Source organism: Antechinus flavipes, chromosome 5 (assembly GCF_016432865.1).
Source record: "Antechinus flavipes isolate AdamAnt ecotype Samford, QLD, Australia chromosome 5, AdamAnt_v2, whole genome shotgun sequence".
NCBI lineage: Eukaryota > Metazoa > Chordata > Mammalia > Dasyuromorphia > Dasyuridae > Antechinus > Antechinus flavipes.
This window is the reverse complement of record NC_067402.1, coordinates 193328911-193351381: the sequence shown is the minus strand read 5'-3', so window position 1 is coordinate 193351381 and position 22471 is coordinate 193328911. Positions and strand designations below refer to the sequence as shown.

Genomic DNA, 22471 nt, shown 5'->3' with positions numbered 1-22471 from the left:
AAAATGTAAAATAGGAAACTTACAAGAAAAGATGTTACATATAATGAGAACATGCCTGCCAGGTATTCTGTCTGATCAAAATAAGCAAGTGCTTTTCTGATGCCTCCCCACAGTGTGGAGCTATCCCTTGATTCTCAAAGACCTTGTTTTCTGGGGCAATGAAAACTCTAGAAGGGTCTATCATGATGGATAACCTTTGAGAACAACCCTGGCCACACACAAGAATTTACTTTATGAGGACCAACCTGATTAATAAGCAAGAAGCATATCATCTTTAAATTGGCCACTTACTTATACGTTGGCCTTGGCAAACAAAAAAAAATTAAAATAGCTCTCTGACCTATGCAGGCTATGATTTCACAGTGGTGTGAAAGTAGGAAAAGGGTTCTAAAAAGCAATTTTCAGACCATCAATAAATTTAAATTTGACTATAAAATTAAAATTTCAATATGTGAGATATTTATCCAATAACCAAATACATAGGCATATTACTAGAAAAATTCAATCAGGTAAATCTTGATATTCTTACTATAAATGAAACCAAAAGGAGAAGATGCTGCTTAGCAAAATGGCTAATAGTTCTCTATGGAGAAGCAAAGAAAAGAGTTGGCAGGGTGAGCTTTAACAGATGTTCAGAAGCAAGAAGAAACAGCATCCACAAGCTATCTGGTTATCACTTACTGCAGCACTAATGATAAATATCTGAAAAATCCACTATAAAAATAATTACAGTTTATGAAAATATTCAATTCCACTAATTTCAATGAGGAAATCACAAACAAAAAGAATTATGAGGACATCCCTGATGCAAATGCATAGGAAACTTAACAACCAATCAAAATTTCTAACGAAATGCAAAAAAGATAGAAGCTAGGACAGATAATATATGGCCATAAGAGCATGGTACAATCCTGTAAAAACAGTGTCAAGAATGCTGAAGCTCAGAAGGAGGTGAAGGCAGTAAAAGAAGCTAGAGGAAAACAAAAGAAGGGATAGGGCCTTTAATTGGAGTAGATGGGAAAATGATAATTAACTACAGACAGAAGGCAAAAATACTTTTTAATGCTCAATTATTATTTTCCTTTTGTTTTCTTTAAGAAGAAAAACTTTTTCCTGGAAAAGACAGAACAAATGACTAACAGGGAAAGTAGTAAGGAAGAGGAAATCAAACTGAATTGCTTCTGGGAAATTACAAACCTCATTACTAACCTGAATTTCCCATGGAAGCAAAAGTTCACATTTTAATACTAATATTTCTGCCAATGTTGTTCTATGGCAGCGAGATATAGAACCATAATTGCCTCCAAAAAACTAAAAACGAGCATCACTCAAGAGGGCAAAATCACAGGCACTAGTAAGAAATACTGAAGAAAAGGAATAAAAGATGTCATATCAAGGAGTAGGATGATAGGAAAAGAAACTAAAAAAATCATATGGAAGGAAGATGGGATGATAATGATAATCCAAGATGTTGCATTAGTATTCCTTCAATGTCAGGAGAAAGAGAGAAACACATTGGATAGATCTCATAGAGACAGAAAGGTTGCAAACACAACTAATGGAAGGAAATCCCAAATCAATGAGATCACAGATCCATCTGAATATCTGAGTAACAGAGTAGTGAAATAAATCAGTACAACTACCCTCTTGGTGGAAATGAAACAAAATTGTCTGGGTGTAGGGGAGAAAAACATAAGTGTGGCAGATGGTAAAGAGAGTAAAGAAATTGAGAATCAAAGTAAAAACCAGATTTCCCATCTGCCAGAATCTAACATGAGCTTTTATGAAGCTTTAATACTACTTTAAAAAAATAATTTTTATACCAGTATTTCCCATCTCTGAGTTTAAGACATGATAATCTATTGCTACTTACTTCACAAAATCATATGTTAGCATTACTACCTAGATATAGATTGAAGTCTCTATGTAGATTTTTAAAAAACAGCAATGTAAAAACATGCAGCAATGCACTGAGCACTGGGTGTGCAGACTGAAAACCTGTTTTCCAGTGCTACCTTTAATATTCTCTAGCTATGTGACTTCAGTTGTGTCACTTCACTATTCTCAAACTCCATTTCCTTAACTGTGTTAGCTACTTCACATAGTGTGAATCCATACTTGTCACTTCTCACTCTTATGTGACTGCTTTACAAGGATTGGGTTGTATTAAGGTAAATTGTGTCTAGGATCAGATAAACACTGGTCTCTCTGTGCCCTGCTCTAGCCATGATACTTGGGAAACACCATTTTCATTTTGGGTAGGTCATTAAGATGCTGAAGAGTATATAGAGGAAGGCAATGATAATAATGCAGGGATCTCAGATTAAGTTTTATGAGGATCAGTTAAAGGAACTGAGGAATATTTAGACTGGAGAAGAGAAGAAAGAAAAGATGCTATCTATCTACAAGTAACCATGAAGCCAGATGAAAGAGGAATTAGACTTGTTTAGTTTGGTCTGAGAGCAAAATCAGGAGCAATGAGGAAAAACTGCAGAAAGATAAAATTTAAGCTTGATGTAAAGAAAAAAATGCTAACTATAGATGGGATATTTTGGGACATGCTGGATTCTTTCTTCTTGAAAGGAAGGATGATCACTGCTAGGGATTCTTTTTCAGGAACAAGATGGTCTAGATCACCTCTAAGTTTCTAATTCTGAGATTCTGTGGGTTTTATTCCTATACCTGCTATACTCTGACAGTAAGGGAAGTACACTAATTTTTCTCAAATTAGTTTAGGGAGAATAACAACCATGAAATGACTTATTTACTAATTAGAAAGAGTTGCTTTTTATATAATACTATTTTAACAAAAACTCAGTTTTATAGAATTAATTTGATTTTCACTGAGTTTGTGGGAATCCTAAATGAAATCCAAAATGAAAAGAGAGCTTCCCATGTGGTATGGCTACAGCAGAATACAGAGAGGCCAACACTTCTCTGATCCTGGACAAGACTTCCCTTACAACAACCTGATCTTTGTAAAGTTCTCATAAGAGTGAGAAGTGGCAAAATATGGACTCATACTTTGTGAAGTAGCTTGCCACTCCTAGATCCTTTGAGAAAGAAAACAATATGATATCTATATCATAATATACTTTAAGATGAAATGATGTACTACAGTATTAATAGCCTCATCAATTCAAATACCAATTTTTACTTTCTATTTTTTGTCATTATTCAGAATTACATAATATTTAGGTACAACAACTGTATGTTTTCTAATAATGTTAGAAAACAAGGAAAAGATGCCATGAGCATGAAAATGCTCAAAAATATTCTAAATTAAGCTGAAATAATAAGGGTGCTGATGATTATTATAAATATAGTTAACTCTCTATGCCCTAAAACAATGAATATTAGAAAATGAATATATTTCAAAATTGTTGATATCAGATGTATAAATTGTATTGCCTCTTCCATCTCCTTTTTATTTGTTTGTTTTTAATCTGAAAAAAACTCCTAAATTGGAAGTAACAACCTTAAGTGCATCTGTCAAATTATTTCTTGCCTAAATGCAGATACTGCGTTCATTATTGCTTCAGAAATATGCAATTCCAATGTGAGTCATTACCAGACTCAGTGAGTCATCACCATTATTCAGAACACATATAGATAGAATATAAAGTATATTTGACCAATTTGTCTCCTGGGTTGGGATCAGCACTAGGCAAAAACAGAAAGTGACTCTTGTATCCCTTTACAATCAATTTCCCCTCAAGCACCAAAACATGTCGCAAATATGGAGCTTCAGTCAGAAAATAGCAAAATGATAAACATTTATAATGAGGTTTAACACCTTTAGAGACTAATATTTTAAAATAGGAACTTCATAAAGTACAATGCTAAACTCAAATGAATGATATTCATTCAATCAGTTCATCTTAAAAATATTAGAAATTAAATTTTGGGTGAAATAGTACCTAAAAAGGAAAACTATTTTGTGATAGGATCTTTCATATCAACCTATATATCACAATAGGTGTGCAATGCCTCTCCTGTAAGATAGACAGGCCCTGCCTCCCTGGTGCTCACTGCTCTTTAAATAGGAGATGAGATTTACATCCCAAAATAGCAACTCTCAAGGATGTCATTTCACTTCTAATCAGTGACAAATGACCTGACTTTGTTCTGCATGGAAATATGAAAACATGGGTAAGGGGCCAATTTTAGATGAAAAAAATCTTAACCAGACAAAGGCTTTTAAGATTCAAATGAGAAGTGACCTGTATACAAAGTGGCTATATGAACGAGAAGCACATAATTATTTCTAAATGTGTACAATATATGTCTGGACACAGAAATAAGACACTACTCTATAGCATTTTAAGTAAACATCTAATTCAATGTACCTTGAAAACTTAAAAAAAAAAAAGTGAAAATAGCTTTGGCAGCTTAAAAAAAAAAGAAAAATGAAGATCGCTTAAGAGAAAAAAAAGATTGAGGCCAAGAAGTAACACAGGATATTATTTGTATTATAATTAAACTAACTTAGGGACAAGTCAACTTAAAAGAAAAAATGATCTATGGAAGACAACTGGTATTAAAGTTTTTGGATTTAAAATGTTTCTGAAGCTTTTTTCCAAGAAACAAACAACAATAACAACAAAAAAACTCCCCAAAGCCCCCAAATCCCACATCACACAAATCAAACAAAAAAGAAAAAAAATCTCAATTACCTTGAAATTCCACATTTAATTCAGGGATTTCTATAATCAAAAAGATATTTTCTCTAAAAGACCCTAAAAACTCAGTATAGTAAACACAATTAAAAAATGCTCAATATTTCAGATAATTAATACCTGATGGATTTGTTGTTTGGATTTTTTAGGTCTTGGTGAAGCTTTATTACCCATTCCTGATATTCCTGTTTTTGGATAGCAGTTGACTGTTTTAGCTCACTGGTCCATTTATTCTCTAAGACCTAAAACAGTATCCAAAATAATTAATTTTATTTTAAAAAGAAACATAAAATATAATTACATGAATGAAAAACCTTCCTTTTTATTTACCTGTTGGGATTCAAAATGCTGAGCTGCCAATGAATTTACGTCCTGATCTGTTAGGGACTTACCCAGTTCTTGCATTACTTTATCCATTTCTGCACCTTGCCTGAAAACAGGGAGGAACACACAAATCAGTTGAGGTAGCAAACCTAGTCTGAGTCCTAGTGTAGAAATAAAAGGGCTTAGTTCCAATTTCTTACCACTATCAACAAACTGACATTTCAATTATTCTTATCTCTTTATCAGCAAAATGAGGTTACTTGTTACTCTCTTACCTCCCAGGGATGAAGAATTATTTTATTAGAAAAAAGCATTTTGAGATTTTCAGGGAAAGGCATAAAACTAGCCTTGTAGTTTTTTTTTTTTTTTTTTCCTGAGACAATTAGGGTTAAATGACTTGCCCAGGGTCACACAGCCAGGAATTATTAAGTGTCTAAGTCCAAATTTGAACTCAGGTACTCCTGACTTCAGGGCTGGTGCTCTATCCACTGTTCCATCTAGCTGCCCCCTGACCCTGTAATTCTGTAAATTATCAGAAACTTTGCTTATAAGGGAGATTTGTATCTGAAATTAACATATGAGAGAAACTACTCAAATCTAATAGATTTTTGATTAAAACTGCATTAGAGAATTCTTATTAACAAAAGCACAATACTTTTGACATCTACAGATTTCTTGAAGCACATACCTGCAATCTTTGTTCAAAATACATTTATTATTTTAAGATAATGTGAATTTTTTGACCATCAATCAGATACAAAGGAATGTGTAAGCCAGAGAACTTGGATTCAAATGAGACACAACCTCTGAGCATAGTCTTACATGTACTACAAATTTAGAGAAAGTAGTTTTCAAAGGATTCAAAGGAAAAATTGTAGGAAAGGTAGATGCTCAAGAATGAAATTCTGAAGACACAGGAAAAACAAATCCATTGTGGAGAGAATTCACAACGAACTTAAGATTTTTTAAAAATACATATAAAATGGAAAAGTCAAGGACAGAGAAAACAGAATAACAATAATAGTTAATACTTACAAAGAATTTTTAAATTTGCAAAGTGCTTTACAAAATTATTTCATTTTATCCTCATGAAAACCCTGGAGATAGGTACTATTATTATTATCATGATTTTACAGATGAGGAAACTAAGGCAGAGACTATGTGACATAATAAGAGTGGGGCAGCTGATATGCATGGGAAGTAGAAATTGAACAAAGGTCCTCCTGATTTCAAGGCTAGCCCTCAATTCACTATGACATGCTATTTCACACAAACATACATACACATACACACCCATATACACACCCACATACATCCTACTGTACTTTCTAAATACTTTCAGTACCAATTAATGTCTACTTAACTCTCTTACAGACTTTAAGGGTCTCCATTGCAACCTGGACCTGAAGAGAAATTTTCTCTCAATATACCTGACCACCCAGTGCAGTCTGCTTGAAGACTTTCCATAACAATTTACTATTTCCTGTGATAGCTACATCTGGACAGTTATAATTATTAAGGATATTTCCTTACACTGAAATGAAATTTAATTTTTTTTATCTTCTCCCTATTTCCCTTAGTTTTACAAGCCCTTGGAGACATGCTACTTACTACAACAGTAGTAGCATTTATATGATGCTAAAACATATGCAAAACAAATATTATCTCATTTAATTCTCAAGACAAGATAAAGGTAGTTGGATCTTCATTTTATAAATGAGGAAACTGAGGCTAAGATAGCCTTAATAAATTGGGGCAGGCCCCACAATGAGTAATCTGTCTGATGCAGGATTCAATATCAGAGCTCCTGACTTTAGCTCCAGCACTGCTATTCCACTTTTCTTCCAAAACAAGCCTAGCCCCTTTTTACACTGTAGACATCAAAATGCAGAACAGTTGTTTTGTGCACTGTCAGATACAGTTTCCTCACCTGGAGTTCCCTATGCTCACATGAATTCAGAGGCCAAAAAAAAAAAAAAAAAAAATTTGAAAAAGGTTTCATTTGTTAGAGGTATGAATACTGACAGACACATCTGGATGTAAAATCACATGCATACACACAACTATATATGATACATGTTCCCCCTGGTGGATGATGAACGTTGTTACAGTTTTGATAATTTAAAGAGAATTATTGAAAAGTTATTGAAAAAAACTTTAATAAATAGAATTTATTAAGATTCCCCAAACTTTTCTTCCATTATTTAAATGTGGCCAGAAGTACTGCTGACAGTACATAGTGGTCTGGTAGGTAATATATTTGAAGTTATACTCTAGAGTAGTAGTGTCAAATTCAAATAGAATGGGGGACCATTAAACTCTATATAAAGATCACTGCAGGCTCCATATTGACTATATTTTATTGTAGCTTTATTTATTTGGTTAAATATTTCCCAATTACATTTTAATTTAATTTGGGTAGTACTAGGAAGTGTTGAAGATTGTGTGTCTGGCTAACCATCAGGACTTATTTTCATTTTAAGCATTAAACAGGTCAGAGTGATTACCCCTCGTTTTGTGCAGTCCTTGAGATAAACGTGAAGAAAGGAGAAATCAAAATGATAGTGAGATTTAAAACATTATTATATTTTTAAAAAAATATTTAAAGTGAAAGACACAGATATAGTGAACAGTCAGCCTTAAAGTTGGGAAGAACAGGCCTCAAGTTCTGTTCTCATAGATATTAATTATGTGGACATCAGTGACTCATTCCTCTCTATGGGGACCCATCTCCATTAACCTTTCCTTCATGGAGCTTTCCTGAGTTGAACTGTTTCCTAATTGGAACTCAGGACTTTATACTTCTGCTGAACATTCATTCTCTCCTTTCCAGGTTTTCATGACACTGCTCCCCTGGCTTTCCTTTCTGACTAATCTTTCTCAGTCTTTTTTACTGGATTTTCTTTCAGGTCATCTCAAAGATTTACCTTCAGATCTCTTCTCTTCTATTACGTTAGAGAAGAATTATGTCCCCTTATCCCTGTTTCTCCAATACTTTCCTCTAACAATTACCTCCCCACTAGTTATATGTAGTTTATAGTTGTCTGCATGTTTCCTTCTCTATTTGGATACAAACTCCTTGAGGGCAGGGACTGTGTTTTTGCCTTTTTTTGTATTCTAATTGCTTAACACAATGACTGACACACAGTGTGAACTTAATAAATGCTGACATTCTGTCTGCAAGCAGCAACTAGGATAGCACCATCAGCAAAGCAGAAAGAGCAGTAGCACTGTGGGCTGTTGGAGCCGGCCCATGTTGGCTCCTCCTTGTTGCTGTCTTGATGAAGCCCCCTTTTCTCTGCTGTAAGATTGAGGGGTGAGCATGAAGGAATGGGCATTATTTTGAAGGGAAGCTGATTTTTGTGACTGGCCATCAAAGGTCATTTTTGGTCAGGGAGAGTACTGTTGCAGGCCAGAACATTAGTGGAATTGGTATAGTTTGAGTTAATTCTCACACGACAAACTGGTATGGTTGAATTAAGGCTGTGGAGCAGAATAATGTGAATTAACTTTGCCCCAAGTAGGTTGAACTAGGACCTAGTTGGGATCCTTTTGGTGAAGAGATCTCTAGGACTCTGAAAGGGGGCCTTTCTTGTGATTGATTTTATCTCCTTGTGGAAGATGGTAAAGATCCTGATTTTATTACTCTTATAAGGAGCTACAAGGCTGAAAATTTCCTCTACTGAGCCATGAGAACTTATCTATAATTTATTGACTTAAGAATGCCAATAGCATTGAGAATTAAAAGCTTTGCTCCTAAGTTCACGTAGTATATGACCTAGGCTTTCCTGATTCCAAGGCTGGCTCTCTATCCACTTTTAACCCACTGCTTCTCAAGACCTGAAAAATGGGAATGCTTATGGTAATCTAATTAATTTATTTCTGAATGCAAGGGCAGATTAGGAAACAATTTAAACAAAAAACATTTCCCATAGTTTAGTTAATATGACCATGTTCCTGAAAAAGGGCAGGAAAAGCAATGGATAAGAGCAAATAATCTTGGAAGTTTTCTTGCCATGTAGGTACATGGGCAATATAATAATCTTTTCCCTTTTAGATGAAGCAATAGAGTGGCACAAATTCAAAGCTTCTTCTAATGTTTTTTTTTTTTTTTACTAACATATATAGTCTTAAAGACTATTATAAATTTAGAGCATAGACTTGATTACAAATGAAGTTTAAAATGCAATCATTAATGGCATATTTAAGAAAAACTTCATAAAGCTACATGGATCTATAACATTAATTTCAACAATTAGACTGAAATGAACCAGGAAATTATTTGTACACATAAGAAGGAAGATATTTCTTATTTACTCCTTCAATTTTCTTGAGTTAGGAAAAATTCCTCCCTAGACAAGTGTATCTAATTATACTGAAATATGACAATTAAGCATAAGAAAAGCTGAAATACCTTTCTCGTAACTTTTTCAGCTCCACATCTCTTTCCCCAATAAGTTCTGAAATACTAACAAAGTAATTGTGCTCCAAATTTAATAGTGTTTCAGAGGCAGGAGAATGGATCAGGTCATGGTAGACATCTGCAAAATCTTCATCCCAGCTTGGCTCTTCAGGTCTTGCATGCTCTAATGTGGTCTAGAAGATAAAACAGACACAGGAGAAAAAAGGGAATGTTTCCTTTTAAAATATAATGCTTCAATTATATAAAAAAACTTCTTTCCCCTATATCTAATGGTTCTTGTCCAAGTTTTCCCACAAATTTTCTTGTAAGTACATTGTGATACAAACGTGCTCTTTGGATATTTTATCCTTTCATTCTTGATATATAATCAATCCAATTCCCTTTCTGTTTGTATATGTCCTTGATATGTATTTCCTCAAAAACAACCCTAATCAGACTACATCTGAAAAACTGTGTTCATATTTTAAGAAAACATGAATATAATTAAGTACTCTAGAGATGGGCTACTAAGATAATAAGTTATTAGAAACCATATCATGCTCTTCTTAGCCTTAGAAAGTAGAGCTAAGTAGAAGCTACAAGAACATATTTTTGATTTCAGGTTCCTTCATTACTTAGTGCCAAAGTGGCCCTTGATGTTAGAACTCAAGCAGAATCTGGATGCACATCAGCAAACAATGACTGTAAATCAACTATTGGCCAAGTAAGAAGTGCCGATAAATGTTGATTTATCCACATTGGGGGAAGAATGTACATGATACACCTGAAAGTTTAATCTGCATTATTAACTTTTTTTCTCTTTGCTTTCTAAGTCTAGACAACTAACAAAACAGCTCAAGCATTGGTTTGTGGATGTTCCTTTCTGAAGTTACAGTGCTCACAATGAAAACTGAACAGTCTCTCCAGATGGCACTGGCATGAGGCAGCTTTCTAGCACAGCACTGTGCTCATGGATAGACTGGATTGCTAACCTCTGATTCTATGAACTAGGCCCACAACATCAACAACAATAAGTGGCAAGAGGGTATGCTACACAAATAGATGACTGTGGAATAAAACTTTACTCGGGATTAAAACAGAATTAGGAGAAATCAGACCCAGAAAAGCCTTGTCAAGTTAATTGAATTCCCTCACTGAAACAATCTTTAGTGTGTTACACACCAGTTCCTCTTTTATTAATGATTTATACATATATAATAACAATGGATAAATGTTAGCAAAGATGCTACATCAATTTTTAAAAAATTATTAACCATGAATGTGCTAAAATCCCAGTTTTATTAAGAGTGAATGAAACTACTCTGGTTAATGAGACAACTGTTTTACTATGATTCTTTATTTCTCTATTATTAGTAACTCTACCACAGTCACATTTTTTTCCCCTCCAAATATCACTTTTATTAAGCAGGGGAGCTATATCAATAAATTTCATTACCTTAATTGTTCAACACTGAGAATGCCTACCTTGTCCATTTTTATTACAAAAATAAGTTAACTGTACTTTATGCAGTAGTTAGACTCTTAAAAAATAAAGAGAATTTAACTTACACCATAGTCTAAATGTATTCAGAGTGCCTACTAAATAATCTATGAACTCTTCTGTCAGAAACCTTGAATTCAAATCCTAGCTCTGGTATTCACTAACTGTTTTATTGTGGACAACTCATTTAACATTTCTGAGTCTCAGTTTCCTTATCTGTAAAATGGGCATTATACTTGTACTATTTGCTCCCTAAAGCAAATATCAGTGCTTTGTAAACTCTTAACACCCCATTAAATGTTATTATTTATTCACAAGATCAGTGAAAATTGTAAGGAAAACAGGAGAGAAGGGAATTACAACTTGACACATGTTCTCACCTCAGCATACGTTTTTGCCCAAGCACTTGTCAGCTGATGTAGATCAACTTCACCAGATTTTAAAGCTTCTAGTGCAGCCTCAGCTTCTCTATCATAATCTCTTAGAGATTCTTCTTCTATAAACTGGCTCAGAGATTTCTTTAAGTCTGGAGCAGGAATAACACAAATCGACATCAATTAAACTCCAAAAGATCAATTAATTAGTCAACAAACATCAGGTAATGAGGGAAAAAAGACAAACATGAACCAGCCCTGGACCTCAGGTAACTGGGGTATTGGGGGAAGGGGCAGGAAGAAAACCTGTACACCTAAGGATAGAGAAAAAGTTATTAACATTTTAGGGGCTGTTCTTCCAAATTTAAAATTTTAATTTTATATATCTTAATACAGCATACTACTAAACAACTAAAAGAGTCAATTTAAGGAGTTATTTTAACTCTCAGTTCTTAATTTTTTTTAGGGTCATGAATATCTTTGACAGTGTCAGTCTCCCAGCCCTCTCTTGGAACTCTGGAGAAGTATACTTGAAACAAGGATACTGACAAGGTGTTAACTCGGTAGAATTGATGATATAATGGTTATCTAGTTTACATATACTTAGTATTTAGCATGGTGATGTAATAGTTCTACAATTGACGTAATTGTAATAGGGTATTTAAGGGCTAAGAGAACTGGGGACAGAGGCAGACAGAATCAAATTATGACAGAGTCAGACTGCTGGAGGAGACTATGTCAGACTCAGACTGTGACAGAGACAATAAAGACTTTAGACTCTATTCCTGTCCATCCTCATGGTGACTATCTGCTGAAACCAAGGCCCGTCCAGAGGACCTCCAGAAAGTTAGACTGGACATTACACTCTCCTGAGGTCTTTTCTATAATTTTTTTTTTATTACCTTCTCAATTCTCATGGATTCAATTTATCATCTCCATCTGACAATTGCCAAATCTACCTATATAGGCTAAATTCTTTTTTCTCACCTAACCCATCCCTTCTTCTTCACTTCCCTATTATCGGCAACTAATTTCCAATCCTCAGTTATCCAAGGTAAATTGTCACCCTAAACTCATTATTTTCTATCACCCCAACTTCCCATCCTCATAAAGTCTGTTGCCAAATCCTGTTGGTTTGACAATCATTTTTGAATATGCTCCCTTCTCTCCTCTGACACTGTGATCACCTGATGCAGGCCTTCATCACTTGTATAGAACTGCCACTGCAATAGGATGCTGGTCAGTCTCCCTGCCACCAGTCTTTTCCCATTCTACCCCATCCTCTACTCCTCTGTCAAAGTGATCTCCCTAAAGTACTGACCATATTAATACTCGAATAAACTCCAGCAGCAGCTCACTATCATCTTTAGATCACACATAAAATCCCTTGTTTGGTATGCAAATCCCTTTTTAACCTAACTTCTTCCTAGCTTTTTCATCTTCTCAAACTTTACTCACTCCCATGTACTCTTCAATCCAGTTGATACCAGACTCCCTGCTCTTATTCAAATGTGATACCTCATCTTTTGACTCTGGGCATTTTCACTGGCTATCTCCTATGTCTGGAATTCTCACCCTCCTGAACTCTGCCTCTAAATTTCCTGGTTTCCTCCAAATTTGAGCCGAAATTTCTCTTTCTATAAGAAGCTCTTTCCAATCCTTGTAAGGTTAGTGTCTTTCCTTTATTATCTGCAATTTACCTTGCATACATCTTGTTTGCATATTATTGTCTGCTTTCCCTAACAGACTGTGAGCTCAAAGCAGGGATTGTCTTCTTCAATTGTTTGTATCTCCCTTCTCAGAATAATGTTTTAAAATAATAAAAAAAAATAAAAATAAAGGATTACAAGAAAAACCAATTATAATTGTAAATTGTTAAGATTAAGAATTGTAACAAATTTAAATATAACAAATTTTTTATTTTATTATGTCAGGCTAATCTCTGTATTTTAATGAAAAGAGAAAAGTCTACCTATTCTTTTTAGATTGCAGCATACTCTGATATTTGATAACGGTTAATGAATGGTAATACCAACTCTTGTTGTTGGCTATGTTGACATAAATCCCCAAAAAGAAGTTTCCTAAGGATTGTATAGGAATGGGAAAATTTCATTACTTTCCCCTAGAAATGTGACTGGAAATATTTTATCTCCTACATGACTTCAGAAATTTTAGTTACACTCAGAATTAGAATGAATATTATAATAAACAAACTTCAAAACAACTTTGAAATGTTATATCAATATGACTTGTAGTTTAATCTAAAAACAATTCTAATATCCTAAGTCTAATAACAGATTATATATGCTCTTTAATTAAGTCTTCATCATGTTTAGGGTTTCTATACCATTCCCTTAGTTTTGCTTGCTTATTTGTTGGGGAAGGTAAGGGCCAGGTTTAGACCTCTCATTTCATCAGCAACTAGATGGTGAAGTGATTAGAGCACCAGACATAGAATCATAAAGACCTGAATTCAAAACTAGCCTCAGATAGTTACTATCTGTGTGACCCTGGGCAAATCACCTAATCTGATTATTGGTTTCTTCATCTATAAAATGGAGATAATAATAGCATCTACCTGCCAGGATTGTTGTAAGAATCAAATGAGATAATAATTGCAAAATATATAGCAGTGTCTGACATTATATAAAGTGCTATATAAATGTTAGTTATGATTTTGATGATGAAGAATTCCAGTTTTGGAAACTCTCTCTACTCATGCAGATTGTCAGCTGTTACCTGACAACTTTAGAAACTTATCTGGGGTACTGGGGTACTATGACTTCTTCATAGCCTCAGTCTCCATAAGATGCAAGCCAGGAACTCACGCCTTTCTAACTCCATGACTGGTCTTTTATCCATTATCTGGTGCTGCCTTAGGTAAGTAAGGCTAAGTCATACTAGAAAATTAATGATATACAGAAACTAGATCTCTATTTTCCCAGACTTTCTCAAGTACTAATAATTGGATCTTTTAAAGGACAATTCAAACAGTAAAATGTTCTGCAGCATCTTATAGACTCATGCTCCAAACTAAATTCAGAGAAGCACCAGTCCAGATACCCTTGCCCTTCCCACTCTATATTATACCTGCTAAAAGAGAAAATCCCATGTTCCTGGAGAGGGAGAAGGAGAAAGTTATGGGGAAAGGTATATAAAAGATTGCATCAGTCCACATTGTGGCTGACCTTTTTGTGGGATATCATACAATAATTTTGTATTATGGTTTTAGTATCAAAGACCTAGACTGGATACAACCTTAGAAGTTATCTTGTCAAACAGTACCTTAATTAAACTACAAAAGGGCCAGAAAACTGGCTACAAAAATGTAACTTCTATTTATTACAATGATATTATTAGGCATAAGGGCCTTTGAAATGTTAGCTTTCATGATGTCATTTTTTGAAGAATCAATGAAGTTAGTTGCCTTTAACAAGTCAGGAAATTTTAAAATTAAGGGTGAATAAATTTCTTAGTGTGCAAATTCTGAAGGACTATAAATAAGCTTCTATTATATTGTTCCATTTATTCAGCTAAAAAGCTTCTTGACTCTGCTCTACTGGCATGCAACCCAATTGAAGGACAAAGTTTTCTGGCCCTTCTGTAGTTTTATTCAGGTACTGTTTGATAAGATAGATTCTATGGTTGTATCCAGCTCTAGGTCTATTATACTAAGACCATAATACAAAATTATTGTATGATATCCCACAAAAAGTTTGTGAAAACAATTGATGGGGATCAGAAAGCCCTGTTTATACTTATAATACTACTATGTGCACAGAAGGAAAAGTGTTAGCAGCTTTACTTTTTTAATCACCTTTTTAAAACTTGTGACTATTTCTAACAAAACTCCATTCTTTTTAGGATATGTAATTAAGCAAGCCCAAAAAACACAACAGTCAATCATCAAAATCAGTACTCACCACTTTCTATGAAACATGGTAAATTGTGGAGAAGCATCAGACGTCCATGCAAATTATTTGGATTCTCTTTAACAGGAAATTTCAGAGGCACTGTAAGCTCAAAGCACTGGTTTCCTACATTGAATTTATACACAAATTCTCTTTCTCGGCCACAGAATTTGTCTTGATTTGCTTTCATCTTATCTGGTTCCAGAGGAGCTGTCATCTAGATCGTTCTATATTAAAAGTAACACGTCATTCATGAATATTTTATCATGGAGAGCTGGTCTTCAGAGAGTACTACTTCAATTAAAGTTCTTTCTCCTGCCATTGACTTATTAAATGCATGGTAGAGTGCTGAATGTAAAATTAGAAGAAGAGGGGTTGACTTTTGTCACTTGCTACTTGTCTGACTGTAGGCAAAGTTAATCACTCTGGGGGAGTAATTTCAAAACCCCAGGTATAAAATGAGAGAGGGGGACTAGATGACATCATAGGTCCCTTCTATCTCTAAAGTTATGATCCTGTGACAACTTTTTTTCCCCATTTCTTCAACTTCTCCAAGTAACACATATGCATTAATATTAAGCTTTTTTGCTTTTTCTTGATATACTCATCTGTGAAAAGGAAAATTATAGAAATGGACTCAACAGGGTGTTCCTGAATGATTTAAAAAAGAAATAAGAATTATGAAAGCAGAGTTTATTGTCTGTGTAGCAAAAATAATCAGCAGAACAGAAAAACTCAAATCCACAGTAGCAAAGAAACAAAAGGATCCCAATCCAGGATTCTCCTAACTCTAAAGGTCTATTTTATTTTCACTATCCCCTGCATTCTGTTTGCTTGCCAACTGTTAGACTATTCTTTCTTTCTCCAGCATATAGAGAAAGTAGAATAGTCAACTGAGTGCTAATCAGTTCTTGGGACTCTGGTGAGATAAGTTTTTGTCCTTAGGACAAAAGGAATTTTACTCTCTACTAAAAAAAAAAAAAAAAAAACTAGATGAATTTATGACAAATACTTAAACATATGGAGAAAAGAACCAAAAAAGTACACAATAATTCCAAGCTGTAATGAATGATATATGTGTTTGCAATGTTTTCTGAGGACAGCCAATTCAAATGGGGAACAAATGGTTAAATTTTGAATGCCTAGTCTTACATTGTTTTCTGAACATGCACCTTCCATTAGCATCATTTATATCTTACTTCAATGTGTGAATTGTATTACCTATTTCTCTTCATCTATTTAAAAACTATTCAGATGTCACCTTCTCTAGGAAAGTTTCCCTTTTTAGAGACTATATTTCTCTTGGAATTTACATTATTCCCCACACTCCTTATATTTTAGAAGCATTATTTTTGCTTTATGCACCTACTGTATGTTCCTTGAGGATAGGTACCCACTTTTCTTATTCAAACAGTTTCTACTCTAATTTCTATTATTTAAATATAATCATCAATGAACATCTGTCAAATTAAAGGGATAAACAAGGAAGTAAGAAAGAGCCTCTGCTCTTAAGAAGCTTCTATTTTGGGGGAAGCCAACAAAACCTATTAAAAATAATTATGAAAGATCCTATCACAGAAAAGAGAATAAAAACAAAGAACCCTGGTATCAGAGGAAGTGGGCTCATGCAACCATAACTTTGGAACTGAAAGGGCTCCTGGAGGTTTTCACCTATGACAACCAACTTGTTTTACAATTGAGGAAACTCAATTTTAAAACTTGTGACTATTTCTAACAAAACTCCATTCTTTTTAGGATATGTAATTAAGCAAGCCCAAAAAACACAACGGTCAATGGCGTGTCTTCATCAGAGAGTTAAGTGACTTGCCCAAGATTACATAAGCTGTAAACCCCAGATACAGGATTTGAACACAGATCCTTTCATTCCTAGTGGCTGACTAGAATCTTGAGTATGACTTTAGGCAAATTATTCCTCGGGTCTTAAATTTCTCAACCTGAAAAATGAGATTAGTGTGAATGTCTTCTGAAGTACATATATGATTAATATGATTCTATAAGCACACACAATCAAGGACTGATTCAGAAAATGATGTAAATTGTGTCCCTTTTAACCTTTGAGGAGACCCTGAAACTGTGTCCCCTTTAATCTGTGAGAGAAGGGTGATTTGGGGTCTCAAGCTCTCCCCTGGGAAAAGCACACTTTTCCCAGACAACACCTTTAAGTTAACTGGTCTCATTCCATTGGAATTGGTCAGGGGCAGAATCATCACCCTCTGGGGACACAATTTACATCAGTAGGATTTGCAAAGTACAATATTTGTTCAGACAACATAGTTTAGTGCAAAGAGCATTGAACCTGGATTTTGAGGACATGGATATGAATCTATTTGTGACATTTCCTCTCTGGGCCTCAGTTTACTCTGAAGGAGTACATGAAGGATTTATACTGGATGATCTTTAATGTCCTTGTCAGTTCTAAATCCAAACTAAGTTCTAAAGTTCTAACTCCAGACTAAGACTCATTTGTAGAGTTCTTTTTTTTTTTTAAATTCCGGTTCACATAATCTTACAAATTACAAACCCTTCTGCTCGGGGTTCAACTGGTTCTTTAGTTCCACTGACCCTTTTCAATACATTTTTAATCAATTAAAAAAAGTCAGTTTGGGGATCCGTATTTAGCAAATTCGTGTGGTTTCTAGAGTTTTTGTTCAAAGGTTGATTTAACTTCCTCGATTAGTGAAGGGAAGGTTACATTCAGATTTGTTGGAGGTGGGGAGCTTTACTAAGGGCTGGGGGACAGGACCCTTGAGGGCTAAGAAGGGAGGGAGGAGGGAGAGAAGAGGAAGGGTGGGGAGTGAGGCAGCGCGGTTGGTGCAGAAAGAAGGGGCCAGAAAGGAGGGTCCTCCTGAGGAGGGGACGACAAACTGCCCAGGACTGTGAGATTCCCTTCACAAGGCAATTCACAAGGTCCTTCACACGCCCCGCGCCTCACCTGCTTTCTACACTACCTGAGCCGAGAATGGGTAAGTTCCTTCAGCTCATCTCTCAGAACGGATCAGCTGACAGGCAGAGCGAAACGGCTTCTGCTAATCACCGCCGCAGATTCACTTTTTTCTTTTTTCAACCTCCTCGTTTTTTAAACTTTCCGTTGTATTCCCATTTGAGATGTGGAAATATATTCCTTATTTGCTTTCTTTTTCTTCTAAGCCTGCACGGAGATGGGGGGTGGGGGTGGGAGGGAGAGAGGAAGAGAGAAAAGGGGAGAACCGGAATAAATAAATGGCGAATGTGTTGATTAAAAATAGAAGATTGAGCGCGCCTGGAGTCGCGGCGGAAGTGGGGCTCAAGATCCTGGTTTCGAGTTCCGGAGTAGGCGGGGCTCCCGCGCGCTTGATCTTCGGCGGGAACCGTTGCTCGCGCCGAGCTGGCTCCGGCTTCTGGAGGCTCTGAGGTCCTCAGTTCCCTGACCGACCTCGAGTAGCCTGCGATCATGCCGAGGCCCGTGCGGTGAGCGCCTAACTGATTGGGGGCGAGGAGGAGGTGGGGACCGGACGAGTTTAAAAAAGAGGGAGAGGGCAAAGGGCAAAGGGCAAGAGGTTACGAATGGTATTCTCTCTGAAACCAGATTCAGGGAGAAGACTAGAGATGGAGAGGAGAAAGGCTCCCGTTACATCACCTAGAGGATTATATAATAATGATAATAATAATCCTTGTGTAGCGTTTTAAAACTTGTCAAGTACTTTACAAATGTTAGCTTGAAAGCATATTTGTTACAATTATTTTTCTATTTTTAGTGAAAATATGTGTCACCTCCAACCTATTGGGGGATAAAAAGGAAATCAAATAGCATGGTCAAGCAAAATATTGCTGCGTTGTCCCCACCTAAGCATGCATGTGTGTGTGTACGTTTGTGTATGTCCACGCAGATACGTCTCGTTCTGCATCTTAAGTCTGACACTTCTTTGTGAGGAGCTGGGGAGCCTGTTTCAACTTTAGCCCCCCTAATTGAATGGATTAGTTTCAGAATCTTTCAAAGAGTTTGTCCATACAATGGGGTGATGTTGTACTGTGGTGATTTTCTTCTTTTAAATATAATAGTTCTCTCTGGGAGAGGTTTCGTCCTTTGCTTCTGCCTCTGCTTTCTTCAGCCTCCAATCTAGCTCCAAGTTGAGTCTTTCTTGCCTCCGAGAGAGGGCTTCTGGCTCTCAATCTCCCAAAGTGCTCCTCTTCAATCCAGCGGAACCCTCTTCCGCCACCAGCCAGCCAAGTGGAAAATATTGGAATGAATCTCTCTTCCCTGGGCTTATATATGACTGAGAGAATGGGATTATGGGTTTTCTCCCATAGTGCTCTCTGGCCCAAAGAGCTTCAAGGGAGGTGTGAATTCACAAAGTTCCAAAGTTTACTTTGTGAATCTCCCATACTTGTGAATTCCAATGAGTAAAGGTGTAAACACAAGCCTTGTACTAATTAATTAGTTCTACTTAGTACCTTGTTTCAGGTTCTGGCCCAAAACATCAACTCTAATAAGTTAGCAGTTTGTAAAGATTCCAACATTGTACAACTTGACCTTCACTCTGCATCAGTTCATACAAGTCTTCCCAGTTTTCTCAGAGGTTGCCCCTTTCATTATTACTTACATCATAAGAACATTCCATTGAATATGTGTTTCATTGAAATTTTATATATGTGTATGTCAATGGAACATAGTGTGTTACATTGACACACACACACATATGAAATTTCAATGGAACACATATTTTCATTGGAACACAAGTATATTTTCAAAGAGGTCCAAAATGACATCATTATGTTTAAAGAGTTGAATTAAGGTGTCTCCTACTGTGGCTCATCAAACTAATACAAGGTTAGAATGCTCTGCAGGTTGGACACAAATAGTCCATATAAACATTTGGGGTGGCATCTCTAATTTTGAGTATTTTGAGTTTCCTTTGGGCAAATTCAGTTCTGTTTTGTTCATAGAGCCCAACATCCTCTCTGATGAAGACATGCCATACTGTGCGCAGTCCTGTGTCAGTGCCTCCCCTTGTCATACAATCAATTCTAAAGTTCTTAAGAGATAATGAAATCCATATATACATACATATTCAATAGAAAATATACATTTCTTTTTTTTAAGAGCTTTTCATTTTCAAAATAAATGCATAGAAAGTTTTCAACATTCATTCTTGCAAGACCTGTGTTCCTAGTTTCTTTCTCCCTCTCTATCCCGCACCCCCTCCTGTAGATGGCAAGTAATCTAATATATGTTAAACATGGAAAATATTAAACTTTCCATTTTCAATGGAACATTATTATGCTGTAAGAAGTAATTATATTTAATAAATATTATACATATACATATGGAACACTTATGTTGTAAGAAATAAATATAATAGGTATTATACATATATACATACCCCAAAATTTATTCAGCCATTTTTTAATTGATAGGGACTCTCCTCCTTTCCCCTTGACCCCTTCTTCACATTTCCAGTTCTTTGTCACTACAAAAAGAGCTCTACAAAAATTTTTGTCCGTATGGGTCTTTTTCTTCTTTTTTTGAACTCTAGTTCAAAATGTCTAGGAGTGGCATTCCTGGGTCACAAGGTATACACAGTTTAGCAAATTTTGGAGCATATTCTGGATTACTTTCATAATGGCCAGACCACTTTGCAGATTATAACTAAAGTGTTTTCAGGTTTTCCACATAATATCTTCTAAAGCAATCCTGATTTTACTGAGGAGGCCCCAAAAGCCTGAGCTGTAAAGTGTTTTGTCTGCTCACACAGTGAAAAAGTGTAAATACCCTAGATCTCTGACTCCAAAATCTGTTGCTTTGCCTGAACAACTCTTTGTGCCCTGCTTTGAGTGTCTTTCTACTTCTTCCACACTCCACTGCCAAAGTGACTTTAATTAAATGTAGATTGGATCATGTCTTTTTCCCTTACCCAGTGAATTCTACTAGTTCCCTGTTTCTTCCAAAATGAAATCTAAACTTTTCTATTTCTTATTTAAAGCTTTTTATAACTTGGCCCATTTCTACCTTTCTAGTCTTGTGACATTACTTTTTTTATGTAGTTTAAGCCCAGCTATACTAACTCATTTGCTGGTCCCCTGTATCATATTCTTTCTCCTAACGTCACTCATTACAGTAGTGGTCCTTCAGGTCTTCTAGAATGCTCTCCCTCCTTCCCTTCAAGATTTGAGCTCAATCCACCAGAGATCTTTGCCATTCTCTTTTTACTTCTCTAGTTGCTACTGCTATTCTTTTGAGATTACTTTCCATTTGTAGGGTATCTTGCATATACATAGTTATTTTCAACCTGATTTCTTCTGTTAGGTAAACTTTTTGAAGTTGTTTCCCTTTCCTTTTATTTCTAGGGCCTAATTGAGTGCTTGACACATAGCTTGTTGACTGATCGAATTGTTCGTTTTTAATTATTCCTTATTTGTCTTTTGTCCCATCCCCATTTTTTCTTTTCTCCTAACTCACAGATATACAACATCAAAAATAAACATTAAGCACCTACTTTGTTACATAGGAACCTTGTAGTCAGGAAAAACTGGATTCAAATACTACTGGCACATGCTAGCAGTTTAACTTTAAAATTGTCATAACTTTTCAGTGCTCCAGGAAAATCTATAATACTTAAAAATTAATAATCACTTTTGTTAGAGTTGGTATATCAGGAGTTCCCTACAGGGAAGAAATAATACCTAATATAGCCTCTTCTAATAGTATTTTTCTAATAGAACCTTCTATTATATTAGTAGTTCATTTTTTCTATTCAATGTGTAGTTGAATATATTAGATTTTTTTCTAATATATTTAATTATATGTAATCTAATATATTCAATATACTATGCTAAGTGTGTGGGGAACTTACTTTACTCTTGTTTACTTCTTTTTAACCCAGGTTTAAGAGCAGAGAAATATCAAGAAGAAGCTGTTTATAGATGGCAAAATGTTACTATTAAGTAATCTTTTCTACTTCCTTAGAGGAGAGAGGGAAAAAGGAAGAGTCTTGTTTTTTGTTTTTTTAAGATACACTATTTATTACTGGTCTGTTGTCATTTTATTGTGGAGAGATAGAAAGGGAAAAGAGAGAAGATTCTTTGGCCTAAATAGTTTGCTGTCTAATGGGGAAGTTAAGATACTTAGTTTAGGAATAAAAACACACAGCAGAAACCTGTAAACATCCTAACAACAACTGTAACTATGCAAAATAATGTACTCTTGTTTATAAGTATGTGTGTGGAATTGTATTGAATTTTTTATCCCAAGTTTTATTTCCCTCCCTTGTGTAGGAGGCCCT

At 35.4% G+C, this 22471-nt stretch overlaps 2 protein-coding genes across 4 annotated transcripts in view; one reads left to right on the top strand and one right to left on the bottom strand.

Annotated features, from left to right (window-relative positions):
- C5H12orf4 (chromosome 5 C12orf4 homolog) overlaps window positions 1-22471 on the bottom strand; it is a 58065-nt gene that overhangs the window by 25376 nt on the left and 10218 nt on the right. The window contains exons 5-10 of one of the 2 annotated variants that reach the window (XM_052000467.1): window positions 18145-18360; window positions 15204-15418; window positions 11287-11432; window positions 9418-9599; window positions 5010-5109; window positions 4800-4921 (exon numbers count right to left, since the gene is read on the bottom strand). In XM_052000467.1, the coding sequence (XP_051856427.1) occupies window positions 4800-4921; window positions 5010-5109; window positions 9418-9599; window positions 11287-11432; window positions 15204-15408 (755 nt within the window). In that variant the 5' untranslated portion in view covers window positions 15409-15418; window positions 18145-18360. The remainder of the gene's footprint in view (window positions 1-4799; window positions 4922-5009; window positions 5110-9417; window positions 9600-11286; window positions 11433-15203; window positions 15419-18144; window positions 18361-22471) is intronic. The other variant, XM_052000468.1, reaches the window with a different exon arrangement.
- Window positions 18531-22471, top strand: part of RAD51AP1 (RAD51 associated protein 1) — a 29268-nt gene continuing 25327 nt past the window's right edge. For both annotated transcript variants that reach the window (XM_052000470.1, XM_052000469.1), the window contains exon 1: window positions 18531-18659. In XM_052000470.1, the coding sequence (XP_051856430.1) occupies window positions 18643-18659 (17 nt within the window). In that variant the 5' untranslated portion in view covers window positions 18531-18642. The remainder of the gene's footprint in view (window positions 18660-22471) is intronic.